The sequence below is a fragment of the Ailuropoda melanoleuca genome, chromosome 8, assembly GCF_002007445.2.
Source record: "Ailuropoda melanoleuca isolate Jingjing chromosome 8, ASM200744v2, whole genome shotgun sequence".
Taxonomy (NCBI): Eukaryota; Metazoa; Chordata; class Mammalia; order Carnivora; family Ursidae; genus Ailuropoda; species Ailuropoda melanoleuca.
In genome coordinates this window covers 113810067-113830539 of record NC_048225.1, presented here as the reverse complement: position 1 = coordinate 113830539, position 20473 = coordinate 113810067, and the positions used below count along the sequence as shown (strand labels likewise).

General features: G+C 36.9%; 1 protein-coding gene across 1 annotated transcript in view; it reads left to right on the top strand.

Annotated features, from left to right (window-relative positions):
* Positions 1-20473, top strand: part of USH2A (usherin) — a 729748-nt gene that overhangs the window by 478547 nt on the left and 230728 nt on the right. The window contains exons 34-35 of the mRNA XM_034667668.1: positions 7547-7710; positions 19547-19756. Coding sequence (XP_034523559.1) covers positions 7547-7710; positions 19547-19756 — 374 coding nt within the window. The remainder of the gene's footprint in view (positions 1-7546; positions 7711-19546; positions 19757-20473) is intronic.

Here is a 20473-nt window from a genome sequence, read left to right as displayed (position 1 = left end):
TTAAAAATAAATGGTGTGAGTCTTCATATGACAAGAATGTTTTTTTCTAGCCCTCTACCCTTTGTAAGTCCAAAAAAAGGCTAGGGGCCCCTTCAGTCCATGGAGGGTTCTCTCATAACTCTGAGAGAAAACGGGAAATTAGTCCACTGGTGGGCACTGTGTGCTGTGATCATTTTTCTGTTAAGAAGTGATCTTTCTCGGTAGAGGCTGCCATTACCCACCTTGACTGCTAGCAGCCAGGGCTCACCACCCCTGCTGGTAAGCCAGCAGTCTCTCATATAGCACAGGGGAGGACCCGAGCTCTCAGCTCACTTTGTTACACACCAGTCTTGCAGTCCCTTAATGACCCTACCCTTTGGCTTTTGTCTTGTTGACTTATTTGTTTGGTTGCTATTTTTTCGGATGCGGAGGAATAATTGAATTCTAATGTGTTTAAGAGGAACAAGCAATTTCCTATTCTCCTCAGACTCCATAATTCCTTCTTTCTTTCTTATTTTACATAGACGTAAATAAATGGAACACTGAAGTGTCTCTACCCATCTTGACCTGATATCACAATAGCTACATCTAGAATCAGTTTTTTTAAATGGCACTTCTTTTGACACAAAAAGTAAAATTAACTCCAGATTCACTGGGCAACCCTTTATGAATATATCTGTGAGTGTAAATATAAATTGAAGTCAATTTCCTTGGTCAAGTGATCTATTCTGGTTAGTTATATGTTCATGATAGAGAGAAAACACACCAATTTAATCTAAATTGTTATTATATTCTGAAGTTCAAATCATTCTAGTAGTTATTTTTCCTGTTACATCTCCATGTACAGAATAGAATATTGAGCTAATTATCCAGATAATTTAGTTTAAACAAAAATAGTTTTATTCTTATGATTATCTTAGGTAAGGGGTGATTTTGTCTGAGTTGCACAGTTAAGTTGACTCATTATTGAATTTTTGCTCTGTGTAGACACAAACACAGTGTAACTGTAGGTTTATATGATTTGTCAGTTTCTAACTTTTCTTCCTTAATAATTCTGTGCAAAATAGCCAAGTTATGGTTGTTGGGGGAACCATAACTTCAGGTTCCCTGACATTTTCATCACTTGGAAAACCTGGTGAGCGTGCTGTTATCATCTGATGCTGAGGTGAGCCAGGCACGGTTTAATGGGGGCCAGCGACCTCCTCATTGTAAGCATCAGCCCACCCTTATGATTTCCAGTGCTTTGTTTTCTTAGTGATCAGATAAAACTACCAAGAACACAGTGATGGCATGCCCTCCTTTTTGCTCTGAATTTGATGCAGGAGGAACAAGTTATAAGAAATCATAGGTTATTTTTTCTATTTTAAGGAAAATGTTAACTTGTAGATAATAGTAACTTAGCTGCAATTAAGTTTATAAAAGGAGGTATGTTCTAACTCCTGTTCCTTTCTATTATTTACAAATTTCTCAATGTACTTCTTTGCAATAACAGTCTGGAAAGAGACTTCCATGTGACTCCTCAAGGATCCATTAATTGTCTTATCTTTAAATGAAAGTATTCAAGGTGCCTGGGTGGTACAGTTGGTTAATTGTCTGACTCTTGATTTCAGCTTGGGTCATGATCTCAGGGTCCCGGGATGGAGTCTCATGTCGGGCTCCATGCTCAGCGGGCAGTCTGCTTGAGGAGTCTCTCTCTCTCTGTGCCCTTTCCTCCCCCCTCTAAAATAAGTAAAAAATCTTTAAAATAAATAAATGGAAGTATTAAAAATTAAATATGCCTCTTATTTTCAAAGAATTGTTGGACTTGAATGTTTTAAAATTAAACACTTTAGCTATATATACCATAAAATCTAAGTTTATATTTTACTGGCATAGATTCTAATTTTTTTAAACCTCCAAAATGAAATGTTTCAAGCCCTAAAAGAGGATGTAGTTTCTGGGGGATAAAATTCAAAAGAATAAACCTTTCATTCCCCTCCTCTGCAATAAGATCAAATGAACACAGAATGACATGTCCTGCTTTGCTAATATGGAAAGACTGGGCCAGTTCCATGAGACCTGTTCCTATCACATAAATATATTTAAGTTGTAGCTATTAAGTAAAGAAGTTAACTTTGTACATATGGAGGGTGAGTGGAAGGAAGGCTTTTCTCCCATGACCCCTAATGTGAGGTAAACCCTGTTACCTTCTCCATTAATGTCAAAATATGAATAGAAGTTGGGTCTCAGAATGAACGCCAACTTCTGCACATTGGTGTGCCATCTCATAGGAAGGGACTTATTCAAAATGAGCAAATGTGTGTCTTATTTCACATTTAAATTAAAGTAGTAGAGTCACGGTGTGTTTCTCCATTGAGATTTTTTTTTTCCATCACTCTAAATTTACCTCAAGCTATCCTTTTCCAAGTGCCATCATATGAAGCCTTACTGCATGAAAAATGAGCCTCCAGATGTGGAAGAATGCATTTTTGTCATAGGAGATTTTTTCCCTAATGTTTTATTCAACCCCCCCAAAAAACAAAACCCTAGTTTCTTTGCATTTCTTTCTAACATGATGACATAGTAGAACAAAGACAGAAATTACAGCAAAATTATTTTAGGTGTGGCATTCTGGTAGCATAAGAATCGATGGCCACAGTAATACGACAGCTCCAACTGCCCTCACAATCTAGAAAGCACCATGTTATAAAAACTTTCAAGGGTGATAAGCATTACTCTTCAATAGCAAAAGAAAAAAATCTTCAGTAGCATTTTTAGAAAGAGTACATAAGTGGTGTAAAGAAAAGGCAGATACCATCAATGAAATATTTAAACAACTGCAGATTTAAGCCGTAGAAACAGTGTTGCATTTTTGTTTGCTTATTTATTCATTCCCACAAAGGATTTGGGGATGTAAGGAACAGTATGCTGTCTGAGGCTTCTCAAATCCTCCCGTGTGTGATGCTGTACGCCAGCACATGCTGGGCTGTGGCAGGTTTGAAGAAGAGTTAGTGGAAGAAGCAACTGAGTAGCCTGCATTTTCAGAAGCATGATTTATACTGGTGACAATATTGACACATGAGTTCTGTTAGGACATCAATAAAGTTGACACATTTTTAATTCTGATGAAAATAACCTGAGGCATTCTGTGGCTGCACTGAAGAATTTTATTGGTTACAAAAACACATCAGACCCTTTCAAGATACAAGCCTTCACACGTTTTGCCCTGGAATAATGCTTCCCACTAGACAAATGTCTTCATTGCACAGAATGCCACTTGTTATCAATACCTAGCCCAAATGTTACCTCCTCTGTAAAGACTCTGACTGGATACGGTTAAACTAGGTGTTCTATACTAAGCATGTTGGAAGGAAAAGGAATAAATGAACCCCTATTTTAGGGATTCTCATTTAAAAACATATTTCTATAAAAATGTATGTACTCCAGTGGAACAGATAACATGTTCGTTATGTTTAGCATCTAGAATGCTGTCAGTGTTCAACAAATATTCTTGAATGAATGAACAAATGAATGAATGAAATCTTATAGCAACATGAGAGACAGTATAATGTGTAAAGGAAACATCTTGCTGAGTTTCAGTAGGTCTTATTTCTCTATTGGACAGGTAGATTTTTGTGACGTTAATTTACCAAATCATATGTGACCTGAAAGTTATGAGACTGAATGCTTTAGTAACTATGAAATATCCATTCATTCATTTATGAAATTTGCTACTCCGTAAATAAACAGATTCCTGGGTCATAAAAACTTCAACATCTAAACGGAACCTAACTTTCTAATTCACTTGAGCAAGAACAACTGAACCTTGAAATGAGTACATTTCCATAAATAAGTTTTTAATATAAATTATCTTTTACAAGGGAAAATACCGTAGTCGATTCTATAGCACAACAAAGTTACCCATTTTCTGTGTGTTGGTGAAGGGAGGGCTTGAGGGTGGTCTCAAACAAATTAGTAATTTAGAGAATAACTATTGTAATAACCCAGTCTTTGTAAATTGACCTCAAACAGTTGGTTTTACTGGCTCTATATAAAGTGTTCATTCACTTTGCAGATTTCAAAAGCTGTTTCCTACAGAGTTTGAAATGGTACATTTTTCAAGACATCCCTAGGGAACACAATTAGTATTTAGAGAAGAAATTGGTTTGATAAACATAATTTTTGCATGAGTATATGATGTCAATCAATCTACCATTTTTCTTTTGAAAGTATCCTTTTATTATTAACTAGATGCAATGTCACATTTGATGTCAATAATCAACACCTCAGTCCATCTAAAAACCAGCATACCTTGAGCAGACGGGGAAAAAAAATACTTTAAGCACACTAATGCATACATTGTTTTTTGATGTGAAGTGGCAAAATATAAACTGACACATATAGTCATAAGTATATATACTAACATAAAGATTAGCCTTTGGATGCAATGAAAATGGCATATTTTAGTATTTCATTTAAGAGAATTCAAGATTTTATATCCTTAAAAATTTAACTTAACTATTTGAAAGTTAAAGAAAATGCAAAAGACAAATTCATGACATCAAGTCAAATGCCTATTTATTTCTCAGTTAAATAAAATAATGAGTAGTGGAAAGAATTTAAGATTAGAAATGAGGAGACTAGAGGCTTGCTTAGTCATCTTCCCTAGTTGTACAACTTAGGCAAAGCCACTTAACTTCTCAGAGTCTCAGTTTTCTTATCTGTAAAATGTAGCAGGTATTTTATTATTTGAAGTGGAAAAATTCTATAGTCATGTCTTGCTCAAAAATTTTAATAGTACTTTGGAAGCGGGCACTCCAGTGATTTATAGGACCTCAATTTCTTCTATGCAGATGTAAATTGTATATTTCACCACAGGTAAATTATGACAGAATAGCTTAAAGTATCACTGTAAGAACTAAGGCCCTACAGAAGTTGTTTACAATGTATCATTTAGTCAGGGGATGTTGTTAATTCCACTTGCAGAAAAGAACTACACAAATGGTATCACTTTAAAGCCATAAAGATTACTAAATGTATAATAGCATAAACACGTGGAAGAAAAATTCAACTATTGTAGGAGAGAAGATTAGGCATCCAGGCTCTAGCTAAATTTGTTTTAAGCCATTTTATGAAGTAAAACACAATTAAAAGTATTCCACCCAGGGAGAAAGCTAATGAAGCCAAGACTGCTGGTTCAATTCCCAAGTGAGTCATTAGCTTTTGTTTCATTCCATTGTCACCGACTCGCTACCCTCTTAACCCCAACTCACCATCTTCAAATTCGTACTTGTGGTTACAGAGGAAATTTGGTGAGACTGTTTAGATATGTAAGCAAAAATCTATCCCCAGTGCTAGAGAAATAACTCAAAGGTCAAGCCCTAGTGATGACATCATCTGAGTATTGACAGATCGGATTATCCTCATGATGATTATTACTATTAGTATCGCCGTCATTATGGTGGCAGCATCGTATCGTGGTTCAAAGAGCAAGCTCTAGAATTAGACTGTCTTGAGTTTGAATCGGCACTGTCCCACTTGCCAGCTTGACAACTTGGAGAAGTTATTTAACTCTTTGAGCCTTATTTTCCTCATTTTCAAAATAGTTATAATAGCTCCTTATAGGGTAATTGTGAGGAATGAGTGAGTTAATGCATGTGGAAAATCCCTGAAACATAATAACTACTAAGTAAATGCTTTTATTAACTTTCAGTTGTCTTGGTTATGTTGACTATTTGGTACTTGCTGAAAAGCATTTGTGGTAGTTTCCTTCTGCTGCTGGAAACAAACTAGGTGACATAAAATGATATAAATTTATTCTTTCACACTTCTGGAGGCTTAAACTCCAAAATCAAGGTGTTGTCAGGGTCATGTTCCCTTCAGTCCCTGGAGAAAAATTGTTTCTTGCCTGTTCCAATTGCTGGTGGTCCCAGTTGTTCCTTGGCTTGTGAAGTTGTAACTTCAATTTCTGCCGTGTCTTCACATGGCCATCTTCTCCCTGTGTGTGCCTGCCTCTGTATCAAAATTTTCCTGTTTGTTTTTATAAAGTCATCGGTCCATTTCATTTAGGGCTGTCCTGAACCTAGTATGACCTCAACTTGACTACATGTGCAAAAACCCTGTTTCCAAATAAGTTCACATTCACAGGTACCAGGGGTTGGGACTTAAACATACCTGGGGGGGGGGGCACAGATTTCAACCCATTACAGCATACGAAGCAGAAAAAAAAAGAAAGAAAATAAAGCACAAGAAGAAAGGGTAAAGCAAACAAATGTAGACAATCTGATGTTAGTACTTATTTAGGGAAAATGGGTAAATACCCTCAAAGAAATCACTAAGTCCTTACCTATCACTACAACAGAGCAACACCGTAAATGTGGCTGAGGCAGAGCCCTGCAAAAATATCTTTGGACCATGAGTGAGAAACAAGATGACTTCAACAAGCAGTAGAAGCAGAATTCTACAGAGGTGGTAGCAAAATGCTGTGACAATCCTGACAGAATTATTTGACAGAGTCCTGCAAATGGCATCCTCCCTTTGTCAAGCCTGATAAGTTGTGGCTTACAGAGACACATTCCATGCGCCCTGCATTGGATGCAAGGTATCCTGCATGACGTCATAAACCCAAAGAAGGTGATGATGATCTGAGGCCAGCATTTGCCCTGAGTACTGGATGTCCCCAGGGATAGTGATGTGTTGTGCGACATATTTAAGCTAGTTTTGTGGTCTAAGCAATTGTCCAGGCAAAGCCTGACTGTGTCTATAAATAGCATTTTCCTATCTGGGCAGTTTTGAACCAAATGAAGAAAGCATGATAGCCTTCGGCCTGGAAGAGGCAAAAAGAACTAAAAAAAAATTGATGGCTTTACTCTATCTTTGATTTAATATATGACTTGGAAAATCCTCATCATATCACATCACCATGTCCAGTTTTCTCCTTCTGCAAAGCAATATTTGGTTTCCACTGTATTGACTCAAGTAAATATGTTCACATGATGGCAAAATGCGGCTCACTGTAGCAAAACTCTCAGCGGGAGAATGTTGTTACCCTTTGGTCACAGTTACGATTTAATTTAGGGGTTTATCTGTCTTCCAATGAGATTATGGGAAGGAAGGATAGGTGTACGAAGAAAATGGTGATGAGGGATTCTGATATTTGAAAATGGATGAGTTTCCCAAAAGAAGAGCATAAAACTGTCTGGATCAAATTCAGATAGAACACTGGCAGGTTGCCAGATTTGTAATTGCATCTTGAATTGAGCTGTAATCCTTACCACTTCCGAAAACAATAAGAGTGAGAAAACGATAAACCACATTTGTTTTAAATAGCGGGTACTTGCTTTAGCATTCCTAATAAAATATTTTCCCTGACACTGGTGAAAACTCCAGAGCTACAAAAATAGTGGAATGTCTTTTGTGTAGGGAGGAAAAAGAAGATAATTCTCTTTTGTAGGGAGAAGCAGAAAATTGTGCATTTTAAAGGGATTAAAAAGGGAAATCCTGTATTTTGTAAGGAAAAACAAATGTGTGTGTTTTGTTTTCCGCAAAAGAGAAATTTATAAGGACTTTTTAAAAAATGACCTTTCAGGTTTACAACGTACGAGTATAAGGTGTTTGTACACAACAGCGTGGGTTTCACACCGAGCCAAGGAGCTACCGTGACAACATTAGCTGGTCTTCCAGAGAGGGGAGCCAATCTCACCGCAACTGTTCTTAACCACACGGCCATAGATGTGACATGGGCTAAACCAAGTAAGTAAGCTTTTCATGTCTTCAGTTCCCCTTAGCATATTAATACCAAGATGAATTTAAAATGGACACATTAAAAAATAAAATCAACAAAAAGCCGAGAAGCATGTGCTATTCTTCAGAGCCAGACTCTTTCCCTCTACTTTGACATCCTTCTTGGGCCTTCTCTCCCTCTTCCACTCCTTTTGGTTGGGAATGTAGTTTCTGTCACCCCAGCCAGTTGTGCTAGAAATATCTGCATATTAATTTGATAGAATGTACTACTGTGCACTAACCCACAAAAAGCACTGCCCCCCATCTTGTAACTCAGCACTTACTAGCAAGAACCGTTGACTAGGATTGCAGGGATTTTTTCCAAGTGAGTCATCTTCAACACTGGTTGTAGATAGAATTCCAGGTCAACACAGGAAAATAGAGCCTGGCATCTTCAATAATGGGCTCGCTTCAATAATGCAGGGGGCTCGCCCTGACCCCATTTGGAACACTCCTTTATGGGCAATTAGAAGAGCTCATGGATGGATCTCATCTGCTCCTGCAACTTTAGAAACACAAAAACTGAAATTTCAGATCTCTTGGGTCAACAGAGTAGCATTTAACAGCAGACCTGTTAATTTGTAGTGATCCATTATCACAATTAGAAAACAACACTGAATTTACCATGGAAATATGTGTTGTAACCATTCTTAGAAGTACCACTTGAGATCTGGCAAGTAGTTGAATTAAAACTTGCTAGAATATTACCAAATACTGAGAAATACCTAATTTAGAAATTCCCAAATAAAACGTTTGTCTTATGAAGGAAAACGGTACCTGCTTGGGTAATCATCTACGGTTACGTGGAAAGATATAAAACTACTCTTGTCTGGGGAATAGTAACCACGTGATTTTCATCCAGCCTTTGAGTTTTGTTACAGCCTGAGACTTGCTTCCTGTTCTGTTTAGAACATCTGAGTGAATTTGCTCTGTGTTATATTTTATCAGTTGTGAATTAAAACCAAGATTAGGTGACATTAACGGTAAATTGAAATCTGTACCGGTTCTGTTGATCTACGTTGCCACTAAATAACCCATTTTTACAGAAAACTATCACCCTAGGGTTTTTATAAGGTAGCAGGTTTCTAATAATCTGTGTCACCTCTACTGGGATCTCTTAAGCCATTTAAATGGAAGAACGGAAGTTAATTGATGCCTATGATTACCCTCTGAGACACCTCTGGGAAAAATACAAAGTTTTTATCTGGAGATGGATTTTTATGTATAATATATTTTCACTCCTCTCCCTCTTCCTCTCTACTTTACCCTCACCACCTGATTCATCTTAAAAGCCTGCTCATAAAGGTGGATGTCCTCCCCCTCATCTGACATTTGAATACTGCTGTTAAGATCCAGCTGCAGAATTTTCGCCAATATAGGTCCTTTACGTTATAATTGCATGCCTGAAGTAAGCGTGCTTATAAAAACTGACAAACTTAATAGATCTGCAGCAGCTCGCTGAAGTTTCATTACCTTGGTAATCTGAACCTCTGACCTTCGGGATGTAGGTAATGCAATCTGCTGTTATTTCCATTCATACCTTAGAAATATTTCAGATAACTATTTGTGAGCACAAAGGTTAACTCTCAGAAGAGGGTCAGCTCTCCGAAAGCTTGTTGCATTATCATTTTCTTCCTTCGTGCAACCTGCTAGCCTAAGTAAATTAACTAGTCACTCTTCTGTGATTGGGCCACCTATTTTTTGCAATTTTAATTTAAGTTTTCTTGATTTCCAGGATATATTTGGCACATTGTTGAATATGCTAAGAGGCACAAAACTATAGGTTGAAAGTCAATTGGATAAATTTATAAATATTTACTTATTAAAAATTGCCTTTCAAAAAAAAACATAAAATGTATTTTTAAAAAAAACATATTCTGTCTTAACTATGACCTCCCCATGGATACACCACATTGATAGCTGCATATTTCTGGTAAATTTTTACTGATCACAGATTAACAGGAATATTATTGAACATTTTAGAAGCACCCATTTTAAATTTTTGCATCGCTATGTGATGTCATGTGAGGTAAAAGCATCCCCGAATTCCGTCAGTTCATTTTTAGGGTTCATATTGCAAACTGGCAGCACACAGACCACATTTACTTCCTCCATCCCCCATACACTATTTTGCCTATGATATTTTTTAAAATAATATTTTGCCAACATTTAACAATCAGAAGATTTCACATAAAGATGATTTGGGGATTGATTTGAAAAATCAAAATGATGGGGTAAACTACTCCCACATTGCTGGAGGAATATTATCAGTTGGCACTGAGTAATGGCTTGCTCTAGACAGGTCACACACTTCCATCTTCCTGGTCCCTATATGGATATGAGATTCTTATCCCTGTTAAATATAATAAGAGAATATTTCGGCCTAAATGAAATACCATGAAGATAAATTTTATTAGTGAAAAATCATATTTTTGTAAAAAGGGATACAAAACACCTTTGCTTAAATTATTCATACAGTTCTCAGAAAAGCCCTGTGAGATAGAAACTGGCACTTTGTGACACACTCAACATTACAACTAGTAAACACAACTTCCCAAACTCAAACTAAGGGCTCAGACGTTCGATTTTCAGATGTTTCTCATGCATTTAGCCTTAATGGTTATTAACACTTTGTTGAGTGATTTATTAAGATCCTCCCCATTTTGGCTGCTCGCTCTAAAATCAACAGCCTCACGGGGCCTGGGTGGCACAGTCAGTTGAGCATCCCACTCTTGGTTTCAGCCCAAGTCTTGATCTCAGGGTCCTGAGATACAGCCCCGCACATTGGGCTCTACGCTCAGCACGGAGTCTGCTTGAGATTCTCTCTCTCCCTCTCCCATGCTCTCTCTGTCAAATAAATAAATCTCTCTCCCTCTCTCTCAAATAAATAAATAAATAAATAAATAAATAAATAAAATATTTAAAAATAAATAAACAGCCTAATGAGAAAGTGCCCATGAGGGAATGCAGTTCAAAGGCAGCAGCTCTCCTGAGGTTGCCTCACTAACCAGACCATCCACGGCCAGAACAGAGCAAGAGAACACTAGAGGTAGTGAGGGAGGAAGGTACTGACAAAGAGGAAATGAAAACCAAATGCTGTTCACTTTACCATCAGTCAAGACCTCCCCCCAACATTTAGGTGTTTGCTCTTGTGTCACATCTTCCTCCCTCTCTATCTCTCTCCTTCCTCTTTTTCTCCTGTCTCCCTCTTTCTCTTTTTCTCTTCTACCTTTCTCTTTCTCTCTTTCCTTTCCTTCCTTTCTTCCACAGATATTTATTTATAACTTTGTTTGTCCTGGGCATTGTTACTAGAGTGATGAATGACATAACTCCTGCATTATAATATCTCAGTGAACTCTTTGGAAAATTCATAAGGTATGAAGGTGTCACCATTAAGAGAGTAAGTTTAAATCCACACAAAAGGCATCTCCCTTATCTTGATCTCTTAATCAGAAAGCACCAGATTTTATAACTAGAAGAATTTCTGACTTTGAATTTTTCTTGTTCGGGTGGCAATACATATCAATAATTTCCAATGTTAGCTCTTTTAAAAAGCACCCACTATTGTTGGCATACCTTGTTCCTTACACTTCTTCCCACTACTCCAGTTATCAAAGCAAAAATTTGTATTTGCTTTTTCCATGGGCCGTCCTCTTGTTCACTTGTGTTTCTGTTGTAGTCTGACCTTCTTCTCTCATACTCCATGACATGGTCCTCTAGAAGGCCTTCTCACCTCATGACCCAATCCAACGTTCTCTTCTCTGTGCCATCCTATTCTTTTTCTCTGTATGGTGGGTACTGTCATGACCCCTCCTCATTGAAATGCTCTATCCTGTCTCAAACAACTACTCCTTCTCCTTATTCCCTAAATACAGACTTTTCTCAAAATTATTTCCTGAATATTTTTTTCACACTCCAATTCTCTTGTGGGTGATTCCATCTATTCTCACTGTTTAATTTCAGACATCACTGTTTCAAATTCTCCTAACTAGAAAAATGACAAAATTCTATAAAGCCTTATGAAGGGATAATTTAAAAAATAAACTTTGGAATCAGGGAAACTTGAGTTTGGATCCCAGTTGCAGTATTTTTTAGCACTATGACTAAAACAAGCCACTTTAACCTCACTAAATCCTGGTTTCCTGATCCAACATACAGGGATAATAATAACTGCTTTAAAAATGTTGTGATAGGGATGAAATGAGATAATACATGTTTAGAACTTAGTAATCATTTAGTATCGGTATAAAGTATTACTCCATCTCTAAAATGTTGACGGTGTTTTCAACAGCAGTTTTACAAAAGATAAAAAAAATATTGGGAAGACATTTCCAGTAAAAATTGGGGCATGACATTCAGATAAAAGTATTTTTACAGTGAGTTGAAGATAGACGAAGAATAGATGTCACTTTATAATGACCTGCCTTGACTAAAGGCAGAACAACCAACCATTGCATAGTATCATGTTCCTAGCCCCTTCCCCTTGAAGTGGTGGTGTTCTCCATGCCCATTAACCTAGAGACTACACTTACCAGCCTTGGAGTTAGTTGTGGCCTTGTGCCAGTGTTTGTGCCAATAAAATGAGAAAAGAAATGGTGTATTTCTTTTGGTGGCATAGTCACAAAACATTAGGTATGTGCCTTTCTGTTCTCTCTTCATCACTTCCCCGGACTGGAATGTAGACATGGCAATTTTCTGTTTCAACACTGCAGGCACGGTCGACACCCTAAGAGATCCAAAGCCACAGAAGAGAAGGAACCTGGGTTGTTGAAATGGAACACAATCTGATTCCCTCACTTTGGGGCTGTTATGAGAGATGTAAATTCACATCTATTTTATTTAAGTCACTTATATCAGGACTTCTTGGTTACGACAACTCAGTTAACTCTCTCAGTCCCTGTTTGCCCATATCAGTTCACTTAAGGAGCAGAAGTTAGCTATCCTGTTTTCATTGCTAAATATAGAATGATGAATAATTAACACATCTCATATACAATTTCCTTTAAATACAATTTTCTCTGACAGGCTATTGATAAGAGTTGGAACACAATGAAAGACTAAAGTTGCTTGAGGGGGTTTCCTAAATACAGTTATTTGTTTCTGACATGCGTAAACTAGATAGGAGGTAGATAACTCTTTTAGAAAAATAAGGAGCCTGGCTTAGATCACTGTCCAAGAGGATCTTCCCACTTCTTTATGTGAGCAATTTTAACTCTTTTGCAGAGTAAAGAATTATCTCAAGGAATAGTTTGATTTTAAAAAAAATTTTTTTGTTAAGTAAACTCTACCCCCAATGTAGGACTTGAACTCACAACCCAGAGATCAAGAGTCGCATGCTCTACTGACTGAGCCAGCCAGGCACTCCACAATAAGTAGTTTTGGTTCCTCATGTTTTCCAAGAAGTGTTTTTAGTTGATGACATAGAGTTCTACACCATAAAACTTGGGAAACTGAACACTGATTTGAGAATCTATGAGCAAGACACACTTCTATTATAAAATAACCTTAATGGGATCCTTCCAAGTTCCTACATTTGAACAAAATTACCTTCTCCCAACGAGCCTGCTAATGAGAGATGTGACTAAAGAATTCAATCCTAGACAAATTTGGACACCTATTGAACGGAGTGGTTCGCTGTGATTGCTCTAGATCAGGCCACAGACATTTTCGGAAAAAGCCAGTTAGTAAATACTTCAGGCTTTGTAGCTATATATAGTCTGTGTTGCAACCGCTCGACTTTGCCATTGTAGCAGGAAAACAGCAATAGACGACACACAAGCATGGCTGTGTTCCAGGAACAGTTTATTGGGGGCACTGAGATAAAATTTTCATACAATTTTCACATATCACAAAATACTATTCTTCTTTTGATCTTTTCCCCAGCCATTTAAAAAATTTGAAAACCATGCTTAGTTCGCAGCTTAATATATAAACAGGTAGTAGGCCACATTTGGCCTAGAGGCCAGATTTTGCCCATAGATCATCATTGGCCGACCCTAATGTGGATGCTAAAAGTCTAGGGGACATAGTTGATGTTAACAGTAATTTCTAGGGGCACCCGGGTGGCTCAGTTCATTAAGTGTCTGCCTTTGGCTCAAGTCATGATCCCATTGTCCTGGGATCAAGCTCCACATCGGGTTCCCTGCTCAGTGGGGAGTCTGCTTCTCCCTCTGCCTGCTGCTCCCCCTGCTTTTGCATTCTCTCTCTCTCTGTCAAATAAATAAATAAATAAATAAATAAATAAATATCTTTAATAGTACTCTCTAAAAATATTCCAACAGCATGCAAAGAGCATCATCTAAGGGCTTTAGCAAGATGACTTTCAGCTAACTCACCTAACAACTGTTTTAAATAACTTGGGAATTTATTACAAAGGAGAGGGGACTGTTGTATATTTGAGAATCTGCTACGACTAAGATCACATTTCTGACCAATATGTAGAGATTACCACCCAAAATGGCATTTAATGAAAAAATTATGTCCAGGCGTTATAACCTTCTTCTTCGACTCACTAAGGTTGACCTGATTGATATGCTATAGTTAGTTAGAGCAACACCTTTACTCAGATAAATTTATGTGATCTATAAAATATGGGTTGCACATCATAGGATTAGAATATCTGAGCAAATTTAACCTTATAGGAAATCCTCATTTTTTTCTTGTTGTTTCAAACACAAGCTAGCATGTACAGCTTCAAATCGTATAACTAGCTCAGATATTCACACTTCAAGTTCTAATTCCACCTGGGTTGCCAGAAAAACACTTAAAATTCAAAACTTCTCCAGTGAAACAAGTATCAAATCCTCCATCCCATAATTACTCCTATGTTTTCTATTTTATGTAATGGCATTCACTCAGAAACCAAAACCATAAATCTGAGATTTCTGTAACTCTTCCTTACCCCTTCTAAGCTCTCTGGGGTCACTTAGCCCTTTGCTCCTTCCATCTAGTAGATCCACTGTTCCCTTGGGCCTTGAAGTCCTCCAGGTGAGAAAAGGACAATCAGAGATGGTCAATTGCTCTAAAAATAGTACAAACTGGTCACATGACCTCACCCAGATGCAAGGAGCCCAGAAAATATATTCTGGCTATTTGACCAGAGAAAAGACGTGTGTTGGTGAAAGCTAACTTTTATCTTCTGTAGTGATTTCTAAAGTTAAATTGCTACTTGTCCTATTAATGCTATTGGTGGGTTAATGCTACCTCTCTCTTTTTTTCATGACTTTCTAACTTTTTTATTAACATGTAATATATTATTTGTTTCAGGGGTACAGGTCTGTGATTCATCAGTCTTACACAATACAAAGCACTCAGCACAACACATACCCTCCCCAATATCCATCACCCAGCCACCCCATCCCTCCCACCCCTGTACTGTTACTTTCCTTGACCTTCTCACCCGCCACTTTCAATGTTTGGTTCATAAATTATTATATAATTATTTTTACATAATTATTTTCTCTAAATATAGTTTCAATTTTTATTATCAACTCCTAAACTTTCCCAATCTTGAATTCTGGATCTTGATTCACCTTTTTTATCTTCTGGATAACATTATTGGGAAAATTTTACCTTAAAGTTAAATAAATTAAATAAATTAATTACTCTTAATTAGTTATATGTATATGCGTGTGTGTGTGTGTATTTAAATTTTTGTCCTAAATAAGAAAGTCTTTCTGTTGTATTTGCACATAAATAATGACTTAGATGTGTATGAAATTCTTGTATCAAAATATTTTCCCTCAAAACCTGATGAAATTGTTCCATTGCCTCCCAACTTTTGATGTTCTGGATGAGAAGTCTGTAATTTGCCTGACTTTTTCTCCTTTGTAGATGATCTTTTAATGTTTAGCTTACCTTTGAAATGTTATAATGTTCCATGATATGCCTGTGTCTGGATATATTGCCATTTTTTTATCAAAACTGTACTAATCAATTCAAGTTATGGACATAAACCTTTATGTTGGGTCAGGTTTCATGGGGTATTTTGTGTTCATGATTATTTATTCCACTTATTTTTGAGGTTGATTAGATATTTTTATTCTCTGTCCTCAATATCTATAATTCTGACTTTCATTGATTTCTTCTTAGTCATTTTCCTCCTTATTCTTTCCTATTGTGCACTTTTAATCTGCTTTTTTTCCACTTTCCATGCAGATTTTAATTCTGTCATTGCTTTTTATTTTTCCTTGCTGTCTTATTTAAGCAAGATCACTTAACATCTTTGTCTTCATATCTGTCTTTTCATGATTATAGGTACATGTTTCATAGAGGCTTTTTTTTTTCATAAAGGCATGTCCCCTTTGTTATTTTTAAGAATACAATGCAAATGTTTTCTAAAACTTCCATCTCATTCTCATAGAAGTAATACATACACATACAAATCTGCTTTTGAAGGTTCTAGACAATGGTGTCCCTGTCTCATGCTACAAAGAAGCCTTCTGACTTAATGTTTTTCTCTAAAAAAGAAGGGGGTACTATATTCAGGCCCACCTTTTACCAATATGCAGGAAGGGTGAAATTTACTTAGCTCCTCATTCCAGCTATTTCAGTTCCAACAGCATTCGTCTCTCAAAGGTAGACTCAAGGTAAGCAGCCTTTAATTTTGCACTAGCCTATTGAACTGAGGATGTATTTTCTATTTCTTAGACGGTTCAGTGACTTGGAAGAACCCACTGAAGTTAAAAACCTGTTTGAACAATGAAAAAGAATACTCCTGAGCATGTACTGCTCCCAGAACCTCTCATAAGATGACTAGGATATGAAGATAGAATGTGTGTCTACTCTTTTTCTGTGTTTTGAACTCTGCTTTAAATGAATGAGTAAAAAGAAATGTTGAAGCAGGTGTTGGTGAAAGGCAAGACAATGCAGAAATCTGGCACTTATTGCCCAGAAATGCTGCCTCTTTCTGGTTATAGGGGCCTCTATATGATGGAGTAAGGCATAACCAATGGAACTCAGCTGCCATCTTTTTCTATCTTTTGAGGGACAATAGATTTTGTTCTATTTCAAATGGGTTGACATATGGTACATGGATAAGAATGGGCATCTAATGGAACTTTATCTATATATCAACATACAATCTTTGCTCATCTTGAACTTCTGGTGTTAGTTGCAATATTTTCAATGTATATACATAGGTACATTGAAACTTGATGAAAGAGATTATCAGTTGTGTTTAATAACCCAGGTAAAACCCATTTATGGTTGCCAGTAAAGTTTGGAAAACCTTTATCAAACTATATCTTTAGGGATTGTATCTCTAACCAGAGTCCTCACTTAAACTAAAATACAACATGAATTTCAAATCTAGTATACTTTCCATTATAGCTCAGCTGCCATAAATTAATGAGTAATACTATTGTAAGCCAGTAAAAAATAATTCTAATGGAGAAAGAAGAAACTTTTGCACTCACAGTACCAATGGCTTTGCTATACTTGAGTAATATTATCTGGGAAAATATTGATGGATATGAATAACCAGTTCCTGCCAATGCACAACAATGACCTCATTATTGGAGGTGCTTGCATGTTATGACATCAGAGAAAAGAAAAATCTTAATCCCCAGAATTTTCTAGTTTGTTACTAAAGATCTGTTACTATAAAGATCTGTTACTACTACTTTCAACTATGCTGGCATACCAAACCTTTTCAACTATTGCTAGAGATAAAATCAAAGCATAGTGTGCTCAGCATTCAGTTTTTATGCAAGACCCCCAAGATCTTAATGAAAAGGGATCCTTAAAGTCATATGTCCTCTAAAACCATATTCCTTTAAGTGGCCATATGCTACAATCTCACACATCAGAGACACTGTACTTTAATGACCATAAAAAGATATGTCAGCTTTTCTTCTCAGTTCTTGGACTAGTGCTACTGAACTGTTTTGACACATACTTTTACATACAATTTCAGGAGGTTTGTAAATCAACATTCCATCCCACAATCCTGACATGAACCAAGGTAATAGTTTCTGCTCAAGATCTTTAAAAATAATACTAATGTAAGTAGAGCAGCACACTGAATAGTATACTTACAGTATTTCCTACCTAAGAAAACATGGCTGTTTTATGGCTTCTTTTTATTTTTATTTCTTTTTTCTTTTTTTTTCGTATTTTTGTAGCTAAAAATCTGTTCATTTTATTTTTTTATTTAAATTCAATTAGTCAACATTAAGTTTTTGATGTAGTGTTCAATGATTTGTTAGTTGTGTAAACACCCTGAGCTCATCAAATCACGTGCCCTCAATGCCCCACCCCCCCCTTCCTCAACCTTCAGTTTTTTTCCTGGACTCAAGAGCCTCTCATAGTTTTTCTCCCTCTCTGATTTCTTCCCATTGAGTTTTCCCTCCCTTCTCCTATCGTCCTCTGCGCTATTATATTCCACATATGAATGAAGCCAGAAGAGAATTGTCTTTCTCTGATTGACTTATTTCACTTAGCATAATACCCTCCAGTTCCATCCATATCAATGCAAATGGTAGGTATTCATCCTTTCTGATGGCTCAGTAATATTCCGTTGTATATATGAGCCACATCATCCTTATCCATTCATCTTTTGAAGGACATCTGGGCTTCTTCCACAGTTTGTCTATTGTGGACATTGCTTCTATGAACATTGGGGTGCATGTGCCCCTTCTTTTCACTATGTTTGTGTCTTTGCGGTAAATACCCTGTAGTGTAGTTGTTGGGTCACAGGGTAGCTCTATTTTTAATTTCTTGAGGAACCTCCATACTCTTTTCCAGAGCGGCTGTACCAGTTTGCATTCCCACAAAGCATCATTGTTGAAAGGTAATGAGAAGCAGAACTTAGGGCAAAGAATGAGAAATTGGGTAAAAGCAGAAAAAGAAAATAGTAAACTGATCTTTGAAAGGATGATGGTTGAGGAATTGATGAGTTATATTTGTGAGACAGTTAGTGATTGATTTTGGCATCCTTTAAATGTTTGTCTGCATCATAGAAACACAATGAACTAGGAGAAAAGAATGAGAACCATGGTAAAAATTCAACTATCATCCTGGGTTTCTGCTGAGTAAGTCCTTAAGGAGAGCATGCTGTATCACTCTACTTCATCAGCAGTGTACATAACAGGGTATCTGTCTAACAGTCTTTTAGGTAGCGTTTAGCAATTTCAAAAATGCCTCAAGTTCTAGGATCTCTGTCAGGAAATGCCCTGTNTGCATCATAGAAACACAATGAACTAGGAGAAAAGAATGAGAACCATGGTAAAAATTCAACTATCATCCTGGGATTCTGCTGAGTAAATCCTTAAGGAGAGCATGCTGTATCACTCTACTTCATCAACAGTGTACATAACAGGGTATCTGTCTAACAGTCTTTTAGGTAGCATTTAGCAATTTCAAAAATGCCTCAAGTTCTAGGATCTCTGTCAGGAAATGCCCTGTTTGCATTAGCATAGACTTCTCCCAAGGATGATGTTACTAGAAATGGAAGATGTTTCATGTTTGAATACTTTATTTTACTCTTAGTTTCCTTTAGTAACTATTCTACTAAAGTTCTGAAGATTAGTTGAATAACTGTAAGTAGCATAATTAAAATATTTAAAAGAAATCTAAAAGTTTATTTTCTTATAAAGATAAGTCTCTATTAATTAATCATGGGATGAAGGGAAGAAAATCAATTTTGATAAAAAAATAAAAACCAATGCCACCATAGAGAAGTTCCCATAAGCGCTCCATTCTCCCCTTCTAGACACAGCTGAAGATAAAGTTTATCCTATGTCTTTTCCCCAGAGACCCTTTTAGATCAGCCACATTTACAGTATTCTGCATTTATTGTTAACAGCCTTTCAAGACCTACAAGGTGATGTTGAATATTATACACTTTTTTGGAGTTCTGCTACCACAAATGAATCTCTCAAAATCCTCCCAGATGTAAACTCTCATGTCATCAGCCACTTAAATCCAAACACTGAGTATCGGATTTTTATCTCTGTCTTCAATGGAGTCCATGGCATCAGTGGTGAAGTACTGCGTGCAACCACTTTCGATGGGGGTGAGTCCAGATTTCAAGGGACACTTGGCTTCAGAGATGCAAATGAAATTGATTGATTCTTGCTGAGGTTGAGATCAGTCATCCCTCCATTATAAAATTTCCGGTGTTGGAGGGAAGGGGGTTGGGGCTAAAATGCTTAAGTGCTGGCTGTCGTCAAGTGGCAGATCAATACGCGGTCCCTTAGAGACAGCAGCACAAGGCTGTAATAATGGGATATTAGCCCAGTTTGTTCCTGGGCTTTTCAGTGTATGCTGAGTTTGGAGCTGAGTTCACATCAATAAATGGTGACATTTAGAAACATTTTTTTTTTTTAAGATTTGCTCTCACAAGCAGTATGCTTTTCAAAACGACAGCCAGGCACAGTGAGGGCTCTCCCTGAGTCACCAGAAATGGTAGGTGGAAGTTCAGCCACTGAGAAAAATTGCCTATGACTCATTTCTAAGCCAGTTAGCAAGGGGGAGGAAGCAAGGGAAGCAACTTGTGAATCTGAAATGTGTTTGGAATGGTCTTTCTAATCTTTTTGGCTTTATAAAGTCTCATTATAAACATTATAATATCATTACCTCCCAAGCAAGTGTTCCAGGTCATTAGCAGAGTGCTTTAAGTGTGGAACCCATTTCCCTTTGTGGTGCCAAAGGTCGACACCTTTTGTTTATAAAATAGAATGGATCACAAGGACAATTTTTCAACTAGTTAAGATGGGTTCTTATGATAAAA